At 49.4% G+C, this 13,391-nt stretch overlaps 1 protein-coding gene across 1 annotated transcript in view; it reads left to right on the top strand.

Moving 5' to 3' along the window:
- Positions 1-12,847, top strand: part of ITIH6 (inter-alpha-trypsin inhibitor heavy chain family member 6) — a 136,613-nt gene extending 123,766 nt beyond the window's left edge. The window contains exon 14 of the mRNA XM_073640049.1: positions 10,604-12,847. Coding sequence (XP_073496150.1) covers positions 10,604-10,845 — 242 coding nt within the window. The 3' untranslated portion in view covers positions 10,846-12,847. The remainder of the gene's footprint in view (positions 1-10,603) is intronic.
- Positions 12,848-13,391: the final 544 nt, after the last annotated feature.

Raw genomic sequence — 13,391 nt, 5'->3', positions numbered from 1 at the left:
TTACTGTAGAGAGATACAGACCCGCCCCCACTTACTGTAGAGAGATACAGACCCGCCCCCACTTACTGTAGAGAGAGATACAGACCCGCCCCCACTTACTGTAGAGAGATACAGACGCTCCTCCACTTACTGTAGAGAGATACTGACCCGCCTCCACTTACTATAGAGAGATACAGACCCGCCCCCACTTACTGTAGAGAGATACAGACCCGCCTCCACTTACTATAGAGAGATACAGACCCGCCCCCACTTACTGTAGAGAGATACAGACCCGCCTCCACTTACTGTAGAGAGATACAGACCCGCCCCCACTTACTGTAGAGAGATACAGACCCTCCTCCACTTACTGTAGAGAGATACAGACCCACCTCCACTTACTGTAGAGAGATACAGACCCGCCTCCACTTACTGTAGAGAGATACAGACCCGCCCCCACTTACTGTAGAGAGATACAGACCCGCCCCCACTTACTGTAGAGAGATACAGACCAGCCACCACTTACTGTAGAGAGATACAGACCCTCCTCCACTTACTGTAGAGAGATAGAGACCCACCTCCACTTACTGTAGAGAGATACTGACCCGCCTCCACTTACTGTAGAGAGATACTGACCCGCCCCCACTTACTGTAGAGAGATACAGACCCTCCTCCACTTACTGTAGAGAGATACAGACCCACCTCCACTTACTGTAGAGAGATACAGACACGCCCCCACTTACTATAGAGAGATACAGACCCGCCTCCACTTACTGTAGAGAGATACAGACCCTCCCCCACTTACTGTAGAGAGATACAGACCCGCCCCCACTTACTGTAGAGAGATACAGACCCGCCTCCACTTACTGTAAAGAGATACAGACCCGCCTCCACTTACTGTAGAGAGATACAGACCCGCCCCCACTTACTGTAGAGAGATACAGACCCACCTCCACTTACTGTAGAGCGATACAGACCCGCCTCCACTTACTGTAGAGAGATACAGACCCGCCTCCACTTACTGTAGAGAGATACAGACCCGCCTCCACTTACTGTAGAGAGATACAGACCCGCCCCCACTTACTGTAGAGAGATACAGACCCTCCTCCACTTACTGTAGAGAGATGCTGACCCGCCTCCACTTACTGTAGAGAGATACAGACCCGCCCCCACTTACTGTAGAGAGATACAGACCCGCCTCCACTTACTATAGAGAGATACAGACCCGCCCCCACTTACTGTAGAGAGATACAGACCCGCCTCCACTTACTGTAGAGAGATACAGACCCACCCCCACTTACTGTAGAGAGATACAGACCCTCCTCCACTTACTGTAGAGAGATACAGACCCACCTCCACTTACTGTAGAGAGATACAGACCCGCCTCCACTTACTGTAGAGAGATACAGACCCGCCCCCACTTACTGTAGAGAGATACAGACCCGCCCCCACTTACTGTAGAGAGATAGACCCGCCCCCACTTACTGTAGAGAGATACAGACCCTCCTCCACTTACTGTAGAGAGATACAGACCCACCTCCACTTACTGTAGAGAGATACTGACCCGCCTCCACTTACTGTAGAGAGATACTGACCCACCCCCACTTACTGTAGAGAGATATAGACCCTCCTCCACTTATTGTAGAGAGATACAGACCCACCTCCACTTACTGTAGAGAGATACAGACCCACCTCCACTTACTGTAGAGAGATACAGACCCGCTCCCACTTACTGTAGAGACATACAGACCCGCCCCCACTTACTGTAGAGAGATACAGACCCTCCTCCACTTACTGTAGAGAGATACAGACCCACCCCCACTTACTGTAGAGAGATACAGACCCGCCCCCATTTACTGTAGAGAGATACAGACCCTCCTCCACTTACTGTAGAGAGATACAGACCCGCCTCCACTTACTGTAGAGAGATACAGACCAGCCCCCACTTACTGTAGAGAGATACAGACCCGCCCCCGCTTACTGTAGAGAGATACAGACCCGCCCCCGCTTACTGTAGAGAGATACAGACCCACCTCAACTTACTGTAGAGAGATACTGACCCGCCTCCACTTACTGTAGAGAGATACAGACCCGCCTCCACTTACTATAGAGAGATACAGACCCGCCTCCACTTACTGGAGAGAGATACAGACTCACCTCCACTTACTGTAGAGAGATACAGACCCGCCCCCACTTACTGTAGAGAGATACAGACCCGCCTCCACTTACTGTAGAGAGATACAGACCCTCCCCCACTTACTGTAGAGAGATACAGACCCGCCCCCACTTACTGTAGAGAGATACAGACCCGCCTCCACTTACTGTAGAGAGATACAGACCCGCCTCCACTTACTGTAGAGAGATACAGACCCGCCCCCACTTACTGTAGAGAGATACAGACCCACCTCCACTTACTGTAGAGCGATACAGACCCGCCTCCACTTACTGTAGAGAGATACAGACCCGCCTCCACTTACTGTAGAGAGATACAGACCCGCCTCCACTTACTGTAGAGAGATACAGACCCGCCCCCACTTACTGTAGAGAGATACAGACCCTCCACTTACTGTAGAGAGATACCGACCCGCCTCCACTTACTGTAGAGAGATACAGACCCGCCCCCACTTACTGTAGAGAGATACAGACCCGCCTCCACTTACTATAGAGAGATACAGACCCGCCCCCACTTACTGTAGAGAGATACAGACCCGCCTCCACTTACTGTAGAGAGATACAGACCCACCTCCACTTACTGTAGAGAGATACAGACCCGCCCCCACTTACTGTAGAGAGATACAGACCCTCCTCCACTTACTGTAGAGAGATACAGACCCACCTCCACTTACTGTAGAGAGATACAGACCCGCCTCCACTTACTGTAGAGAGATACAGACCCGCCCCCACTTACTGTAGAGAGATACAGACCCGCACCCACTTACTGTAGAGAGATACAGACCCGCCTCCACTTACTGTGGAGAGATACAGACCCGCCTCCACTTACTGTAGAGAGATACAGACCCGCCCCCACTTACTGTAGAGTGATACAGACCCGCCCCCACTTACTGTAGAGAGATACAGACCCGCCCCCACTTACTGTAGAGAGATACAGACCCGCACCCACTTACTGTAGAGAGATACAGACCCGCCCCCACTTACTGTAGAGAGATACAGACCCGCCTCCACTTACTGTAGAGAGATACAGACCCGCCCCCACTTACTGTAGAGTGATACAGACCCGCCCCCACTTACTGTAGAGAGATACAGACCCGCCCCCACTTACTGTAGAGACATACAGACCCGCCCCCACTTACTGTAGAGAGATACAGACCCGCCCCCACTTACTGTAGAGAGATACAGACCCGCCTCCACTTACTGTAGAGAGATACAGACCCACCTCCACTTACTGTAGAGAGATACAGACCCGCCCCCACTTACTGTAGAGAGATACAGACCCACCTCAACTTACTGTAGAGAGATACTGACCCGCCTCCACTTACTGTAGAGAGATACAGACCCGCCTCCACTTACTATAGAGAGATACAGACCCGCCTCCACTTACTGGAGAGAGATACAGACTCACCTCCACTTACTGTAGAGAGATACAGACCCGCCCCCACTTACTGTAGAGAGATACAGACCCGCCTCCACTTACTGTAGAGAGATACAGACCCTCCCCCACTTACTGTAGAGAGATACAGACCCGCCCCCACTTACTGTAGAGAGATACAGACCCGCCTCCACTTACTGTAGAGAGATACAGACCCGCCTCCACTTACTGTAGAGAGATACAGACCCGCCCCCACTTACTGTAGAGAGATACAGATCCACCTCCACTTACTGTAGAGCGATACAGACCCGCCTCCACTTACTGTAGAGAGATACAGACCCGCCTCCACTTACTGTAGAGAGATACAGACCCGCCTCCACTTACTGTAGAGAGATACAGACCCTCCTCCACTTACTGTAGAGAGATACAGACCCTCCTCCACTTACTGTAGAGAAATACAGACCCTCCACTTACTGTAGAGAGATACCGACCCGCCTCCACTTACTGTAGAGAGATACAGACCCGCCCCCACTTACTGTAGAGAGATACAGACCCGCCTCCACTTACTATAGAGAGATACAGACCCGCCCCCACTTACTGTAGAGAGATACAGACCCGCCTCCACTTACTGTAGAGAGATACAGACCCTCCTCCACTTACTGTAGAGAGATACAGACCCACCTCCACTTACTGTAGAGAGATACAGACCCGCCCCCACTTACTGTAGAGAGATACAGACCCTCCTCCACTTACTGTAGAGAGATACAGACCCGCCTCCACTTACTGTAGAGAGATACAGACCCGCCTCCACTTACTGTAGAGAGATACAGACCCGCCCCCACTTACTGTAGAGAGATACAGACCCGCCTCCACTTACTATAGAGAGATACAGACCCGCCCCCACTTACTGTAGAGAGATACAGACCCACCTCCACTTACTGTAGAGAGATACAGACCCGCCTCCACTTACTGTAGAGAGATACAGACCCGCCCCCACTTACTGTAGAGAGATACAGACCCGCACCCACTTACTGTAGAGAGATACAGACCCGCCCCCACTTACTGTAGAGAGATACAGACCCACCTCCACTTACTGTAGAGAGATACAGACCCGCCCCCACTTACTGTAGAGAGATACAGACCCACCTCCACTTACTGTAGAGAGATACAGACCCGCCCCCACTTACTGTAGAGAGATACAGACCCGCCCCCACTTACTGTAGAGAGATACAGACCCGCCTCCACTTACTATAGAGAGATACAGACCCGCCCCCACTTACTGTAGAGAGATACAGACCCACCTCCACTTACTGTAGAGAGATACAGACCCGCCTCCACTTACTGTAGAGAGATACAGACCCGCCCCCACTTACTGTAGAGAGATACAGACCCGCACTCACTTACTGTAGAGAGATACAGACCCGCCTCCACTTACTGTAGAGAGATACAGACCCGCACCCACTTACTGTAGAGAGATACAGACCCTCCTCCACTTACTGTAGAGAGATACAGACCCTCCTCCACTTACTGTAGAGAGATACAGACCCGCCCCCACTTACTGTAGAGAGATACAGACCCGCACCCACTTACTGTAGAGAGATACAGACCCGCCTCCACTTACTGTAGAGAGATACAGACCCACCTCCACTTACTGTAGAGAGATACAGACCCGCCCCCACTTACTGTAGAGAGATACAGACCCTCCTCCACTTACTGTAGAGAGATACAGACCCGCCTCCACTTACTGTAGAGAGATACAGACCCGCCCCCACTTACTGTAGAGAGATACAGACCCGCACCCACTTACTGTAGAGAGATACAGACCCGCCTCCACTTACTGTAGAGAGATACAGACCCGCACCCACTTACTGTAGAGAGATACAGACCCTCCTCCACTTACTGTAGAGAGATACAGACCCTCCTCCACTTACTGTAGAGAGATACAGACCCGCCCCCACTTACTGTAGAGAGATACAGACCCGCACCCACTTACTGTAGAGAGATACAGACCCGCCTCCACTTACTGTAGAGAGATACAGACCCACCTCCACTTACTGTAGAGAGATACAGACCCGCCCCCACTTACTGTAGAGAGATACAGACCCTCCTCCACTTACTGTAGAGAGATACAGACCCACCTCCACTTACTGTAGAGAGATACAGACCCGCCTCCACTTACTGTGGAGAGATACAGACCCGCCTCCACTTACTGTAGAGAGATACAGACCCGCCCCCACTTACTGTAGAGAGATACAGACCCGCCCCCACTTACTGTAGAGAGATATAGACCCTCCTCCACTTACTGTAGAGAGATACAGACCCGCCTCCACTTACTGTAGAGAGATACAGACCCGCCCCCACTTACTGTAGAGAGATACAGACCCGCACCCACTTACTGTAGAGAGATACAGACCCGCCTCCACTTACTGTAGAGAGATACAGACCCGCACCCACTTACTGTAGAGAGATACAGACCCTCCTCCACTTACTGTAGAGAGATACAGACCCTCCTCCACTTACTGTAGAGAGATACAGACCCGCCCCCACTTACTGTAGAGAGATACAGACCCGCACCCACTTACTGTAGAGAGATACAGACCCGCCTCCACTTACTGTAGAGAGATACAGACCCACCTCCACTTACTGTAGAGAGATACAGACCCGCCCCCACTTACTGTAGAGAGATACAGACCCTCCTCCACTTACTGTAGAGAGATACAGACCCACCTCCACTTACTGTAGAGAGATACAGACCCGCCTCCACTTACTGTGGAGAGATACAGACCCGCCTCCACTTACTGTAGAGAGATACAGATCCACCTCCACTTACTGTAGAGCGATACAGACCCGCCTCCACTTACTGTAGAGAGATACAGACCCGCCTCCACTTACTGTAGAGAGATACAGACCCGCCCCCACTTACTGTAGAGAGATACAGACCCACCTCCACTTACTGTAGAGCGATACAGACCCGCCTCCACTTACTGTAGAGAGATACAGACCCGCCTCCACTTACTGTAGAGAGATACAGACCCGCCTCCACTTACTGTAGAGAGATACAGACCCGCCCCCACTTACTGTAGAGAGATACAGACCCTCCACTTACTGTAGAGAGATACCGACCCGCCTCCACTTACTGTAGAGAGATACAGACCCGCCCCCACTTACTGTAGAGAGATACAGACCCGCCTCCACTTACTATAGAGAGATACAGACCCGCCCCCACTTACTGTAGAGAGATACAGACCCGCCTCCACTTACTGTAGAGAGATACAGACCCACCTCCACTTACTGTAGAGAGATACAGACCCGCCCCCACTTACTGTAGAGAGATACAGACCCTCCTCCACTTACTGTAGAGAGATACAGACCCACCTCCACTTACTGTAGAGAGATACAGACCCGCCTCCACTTACTGTAGAGAGATACAGACCCGCCCCCACTTACTGTAGAGAGATACAGACCCGCACCCACTTACTGTAGAGAGATACAGACCCGCCTCCACTTACTGTGGAGAGATACAGACCCGCCTCCACTTACTGTAGAGAGATACAGACCCGCCCCCACTTACTGTAGAGTGATACAGACCCGCCCCCACTTACTGTAGAGAGATACAGACCCGCCCCCACTTACTGTAGAGAGATACAGACCCGCACCCACTTACTGTAGAGAGATACAGACCCGCCCCCACTTACTGTAGAGAGATACAGACCCGCCTCCACTTACTGTAGAGAGATACAGACCCGCCCCCACTTACTGTAGAGTGATACAGACCCGCCCCCACTTACTGTAGAGAGATACAGACCCGCCCCCACTTACTGTAGAGACATACAGACCCGCCCCCACTTACTGTAGAGAGATACAGACCCGCCCCCACTTACTGTAGAGAGATACAGACCCGCCTCCACTTACTGTAGAGAGATACAGACCCACCTCCACTTACTGTAGAGAGATACAGACCCGCCCCCACTTACTGTAGAGAGATACAGACCCACCTCAACTTACTGTAGAGAGATACTGACCCGCCTCCACTTACTGTAGAGAGATACAGACCCGCCTCCACTTACTATAGAGAGATACAGACCCGCCTCCACTTACTGGAGAGAGATACAGACTCACCTCCACTTACTGTAGAGAGATACAGACCCGCCCCCACTTACTGTAGAGAGATACAGACCCGCCTCCACTTACTGTAGAGAGATACAGACCCTCCCCCACTTACTGTAGAGAGATACAGACCCGCCCCCACTTACTGTAGAGAGATACAGACCCGCCTCCACTTACTGTAGAGAGATACAGACCCGCCTCCACTTACTGTAGAGAGATACAGACCCGCCCCCACTTACTGTAGAGAGATACAGATCCACCTCCACTTACTGTAGAGCGATACAGACCCGCCTCCACTTACTGTAGAGAGATACAGACCCGCCTCCACTTACTGTAGAGAGATACAGACCCGCCTCCACTTACTGTAGAGAGATACAGACCCTCCTCCACTTACTGTAGAGAGATACAGACCCTCCTCCACTTACTGTAGAGAAATACAGACCCTCCACTTACTGTAGAGAGATACCGACCCGCCTCCACTTACTGTAGAGAGATACAGACCCGCCCCCACTTACTGTAGAGAGATACAGACCCGCCTCCACTTACTATAGAGAGATACAGACCCGCCCCCACTTACTGTAGAGAGATACAGACCCGCCTCCACTTACTGTAGAGAGATACAGACCCTCCTCCACTTACTGTAGAGAGATACAGACCCACCTCCACTTACTGTAGAGAGATACAGACCCGCCCCCACTTACTGTAGAGAGATACAGACCCTCCTCCACTTACTGTAGAGAGATACAGACCCGCCTCCACTTACTGTAGAGAGATACAGACCCGCCTCCACTTACTGTAGAGAGATACAGACCCGCCCCCACTTACTGTAGAGAGATACAGACCCGCCTCCACTTACTATAGAGAGATACAGACCCGCCCCCACTTACTGTAGAGAGATACAGACCCACCTCCACTTACTGTAGAGAGATACAGACCCGCCTCCACTTACTGTAGAGAGATACAGACCCGCCCCCACTTACTGTAGAGAGATACAGACCCGCACCCACTTACTGTAGAGAGATACAGACCCGCCCCCACTTACTGTAGAGAGATACAGACCCACCTCCACTTACTGTAGAGAGATACAGACCCGCCCCCACTTACTGTAGAGAGATACAGACCCACCTCCACTTACTGTAGAGAGATACAGACCCGCCCCCACTTACTGTAGAGAGATACAGACCCGCCCCCACTTACTGTAGAGAGATACAGACCCGCCTCCACTTACTATAGAGAGATACAGACCCGCCCCCACTTACTGTAGAGAGATACAGACCCACCTCCACTTACTGTAGAGAGATACAGACCCGCCTCCACTTACTGTAGAGAGATACAGACCCGCCCCCACTTACTGTAGAGAGATACAGACCCGCACTCACTTACTGTAGAGAGATACAGACCCGCCTCCACTTACTGTAGAGAGATACAGACCCGCACCCACTTACTGTAGAGAGATACAGACCCTCCTCCACTTACTGTAGAGAGATACAGACCCTCCTCCACTTACTGTAGAGAGATACAGACCCGCCCCCACTTACTGTAGAGAGATACAGACCCGCACCCACTTACTGTAGAGAGATACAGACCCGCCTCCACTTACTGTAGAGAGATACAGACCCACCTCCACTTACTGTAGAGAGATACAGACCCGCCCCCACTTACTGTAGAGAGATACAGACCCTCCTCCACTTACTGTAGAGAGATACAGACCCGCCTCCACTTACTGTAGAGAGATACAGACCCGCCCCCACTTACTGTAGAGAGATACAGACCCGCACCCACTTACTGTAGAGAGATACAGACCCGCCTCCACTTACTGTAGAGAGATACAGACCCGCACCCACTTACTGTAGAGAGATACAGACCCTCCTCCACTTACTGTAGAGAGATACAGACCCTCCTCCACTTACTGTAGAGAGATACAGACCCGCCCCCACTTACTGTAGAGAGATACAGACCCGCACCCACTTACTGTAGAGAGATACAGACCCGCCTCCACTTACTGTAGAGAGATACAGACCCACCTCCACTTACTGTAGAGAGATACAGACCCGCCCCCACTTACTGTAGAGAGATACAGACCCTCCTCCACTTACTGTAGAGAGATACAGACCCACCTCCACTTACTGTAGAGAGATACAGACCCGCCTCCACTTACTGTGGAGAGATACAGACCCGCCTCCACTTACTGTAGAGAGATACAGACCCGCCCCCACTTACTGTAGAGAGATACAGACCCGCCCCCACTTACTGTAGAGAGATATAGACCCTCCTCCACTTACTGTAGAGAGATACAGACCCGCCTCCACTTACTGTAGAGAGATACAGACCCGCCCCCACTTACTGTAGAGAGATACAGACCCGCACCCACTTACTGTAGAGAGATACAGACCCGCCTCCACTTACTGTAGAGAGATACAGACCCACCTCCACTTACTGTAGAGAGATACAGACCCTCCTCCACTTACTGTAGAGAGATACAGACCCGCCCCCACTTACTGTAGAGAGATACAGACCCGCACCCACTTACTGTAGAGAGATACAGACCCGCCTCCACTTACTGTAGAGAGATACAGACCCACCTCCACTTACTGTAGAGAGATACAGACCCGCCCCCACTTACTGTAGAGAGATACAGACCCTCCTCCACTTACTGTAGAGAGATACAGACCCACCTCCACTTACTGTAGAGAGATACAGACCCGCCTCCACTTACTGTGGAGAGATACAGACCCGCCTCCACTTACTGTAGAGAGATACAGACCCGCCTCCACTTACTGTAGAGAGATACAGACCCGCCCCCACTTACTGTAGAGTGATACAGACCCGCCCCCACTTACTGTAGAGAGATACAGACCCGCCCCCACTTACTGTAGAGAGATACAGACCCGCCCCCACTTACTGTAGAGAGATACAGACCAGCCCCCAATTTTTGTGGAGAGATTAGAAAATGACAATATTGTTATTTTTCAGGACAATTCCAAAACGCTCACATAGAAGTAACTGAGCAGAAGCCGGGCAATGACGTGACCTTCTCCGGAAAACTTAGAAGGGGCAATCACACAGCCCCAGCCACTCTCGTGGTGAGGTCCTTGAAGGACTCGACGGCACATACACACATGTCCAAATGTTGGCTGGTGAAACACACGGACATCGAGAAGATTCTAGAGGGCAACTACCTCTCCTATGTGGCATCTGACCTCCAAGAGATGTAAAATCTTCGGCCGGATGTAGCGGAACTGAACTTGATGCGCATCTTGAACCTGAAGACTTTGGATTTTAGCCGGACCACCGAAAATCTTATGAGTATGTGGGCCTCCTCCTGACTTTCACCTGATACTGTAGGAAAAGAAGGATTGGACATATTGAATTTCAACATGCCCAATCCTTTCGTCAGGTGAGATAAGCCGCCATCAGAGGTGTCTGACAGCAATTTACACCCTTCTCCCTATTGAATTCACATACACGCTCAACCGAACTGAGCATGCAATCGGGGAGGGGGGGTGCATTCAGCCAATTTACTGCGGATTATTCCACAGCGTATGTGCAGCAGAATCTGCACGTAACACGCGCAGATGTTGGCGCAGATTTCGCTTTTTTGATTGCAAAGGTTTAAATCCGCTAATTCTACACAAAGAATTGAGCTGCTGCCAATCTAAAAAATACAACAAAAAACATTTCCAAGAGGATTCCTCACAAAGAAAAAAAAAATAAAGCATGCAGATGAAATTTAATTAAATCTCAACCACTTTTGCTGATATGCTGCGTATTTTATGTGCGGAAAATCTGCATCAAATAAGCAACATGCGAACCCAGCCTTAGAGATAAATCACAAGTTGAGTTTTGGTGCTGATTTTTCTGTAGACAGACTCAGTGCTGATTTTGCTTTGGATTTTGTTGCTGATATGATGCAGATTTCTCCATTTTCCACTGTAAAATCGATGCTGATTCCACAAACAAAAAATTGACATGTTGCAGATTTTTAAATCCGCACCGCAGGTCAATTTCCACACTTGAATTTTCTGCTTCGATGGTTCTGTGTTAGGTCAAATTCAGACGTCCTTAAATCACGGTATCAGTACAGAGTGCGATGCATGGACCAGCCGGGGGTCTCCTGACCTAAACTCAGCAGCCTTATATATACCTACAAAGCTGTAGAGGTCGGGTCGGGAGACCCCCGCTCGGTCTGTACCCAGACTGTGTTATACGGACATCTGAATTAGTTTTTTTCCTATGTGGATTTTCTGTATGCAAATCTGCGAGGAAAATCCGCACCAACCTGTGAACCTATCTTTACACGTCGCGTATTTGGTGCGGATTTTATACTCGGATTTTACTCACCTAAAATCCACAGCATTTTACAGTACCAGTCAGGTGAATGAGTTTTAACTGAATCTTATCCAAATGTCCATTTTTTTCGTGTGAAATCAGCACAGACGTCAATTTTGTTGCTTTTTTTAATATCGTCAGCACGGGATTCTTGGGTGCAGAATCAGCGCGGATTTCACCCTATCAAATTTGCATCAAAATCCACGTGCGAATCCGCTGGGACAAACTCCGTACCACGCAACATGTGAACAGAACCTAGGATTGCCGGCTGTCCTAAAGCCACAGATCACACCATGGGATAAGCAACTCGTCTCTGCTACATCGACAAACTCCGCTCTGCCCAATCAGTACATACAGCGTCCGATAATCCAGAAAGTCTGATAATCCGGCAGTTGTTTCAAGGACAGAACTGTATGAAAAGGACATAACACGACGATGTCTATGTATATGAGAGGAATGTTAATATGTATAAAATGTAAAGAAGCAAAAGTATAATAAGAATGAATGAGGTCCTATACAGTACATTGGCCGTCTGCAACCTCCGGCGGTTGCAGAACTACAACACCCAGCATGCCCTGATCCACAGATTTGGAGACTCGCTGCCATATAGGAATGAGACCATTTTTTGGGGGAGGGTCTGGATGGGAAAATGTATCATAATTAGACCAACAAGTAAGTAAGTGAACCCTTCATTAAAAAAAATATTTTTATTGTATAGACCAGGGGGCACAATCTGCGCCACTCCCAGCTGTTGGGGAACTACAACTCCCAGCATGTCTGTTATACAGGAAGTTGTAGTTGCACAGCAGGTGGAGTGCCACTGGTTGCCACCCCTGATATAGACTATAATTTACCCCAAAAAACATGTTCAATATCTTAATAAAGCGAATCCCACGTTGTTGTGATGTCGTGTCGTTCATGTACCGCAAGCGCTTCTTCCTATATACTGAGAGAGTAATAGCAACAGTGACCCCTGCTGGTCACAAGAAGGTATAACCCATTCTGTGCCCAAATTAAAAATCTCATTCCAAATTTAATTACATTTCTTTTTATTTAATTTTAAATTCTGCATCATAAATATTGGAGACATAAAATGATCAAACAATAAGTGGCCTGGCTCATTGCAACCAATTAGATTCCATTTTTTACTTTTCTTTAATTTTTTATCACTGTGTATATATATATATATAGTACAGACCAAAAGTTTGGACACACCTTCTCATTTAAAGATTTTTCTGTATTTTCATGACTATGAAAATTGTACATTCACATTTAAGCATCAAAACTATGAATTAACACATGTGGAATTATATACTTAACAAAAAAGTGTGAAACAACTGAAAATATGTCTTATATTCTAGGTTCTTCCAAGTAGCCACCTTTTGCTTTGATGACTGCTTTGCACACTCTTGCATTCTCTTGATGAGCTTCA

The sequence above is a fragment of the Phyllobates terribilis genome, unplaced genomic scaffold (genome assembly GCF_046119375.1).
Source record: "Phyllobates terribilis strain yellow unplaced genomic scaffold, ASM4611937v1 Scaffold_7__3_contigs__length_470593459, whole genome shotgun sequence".
Lineage (NCBI taxonomy): Eukaryota > Metazoa > Chordata > Amphibia > Anura > Dendrobatidae > Phyllobates > Phyllobates terribilis.
This window is presented reverse-complemented; position numbering and strand designations above follow the sequence as displayed.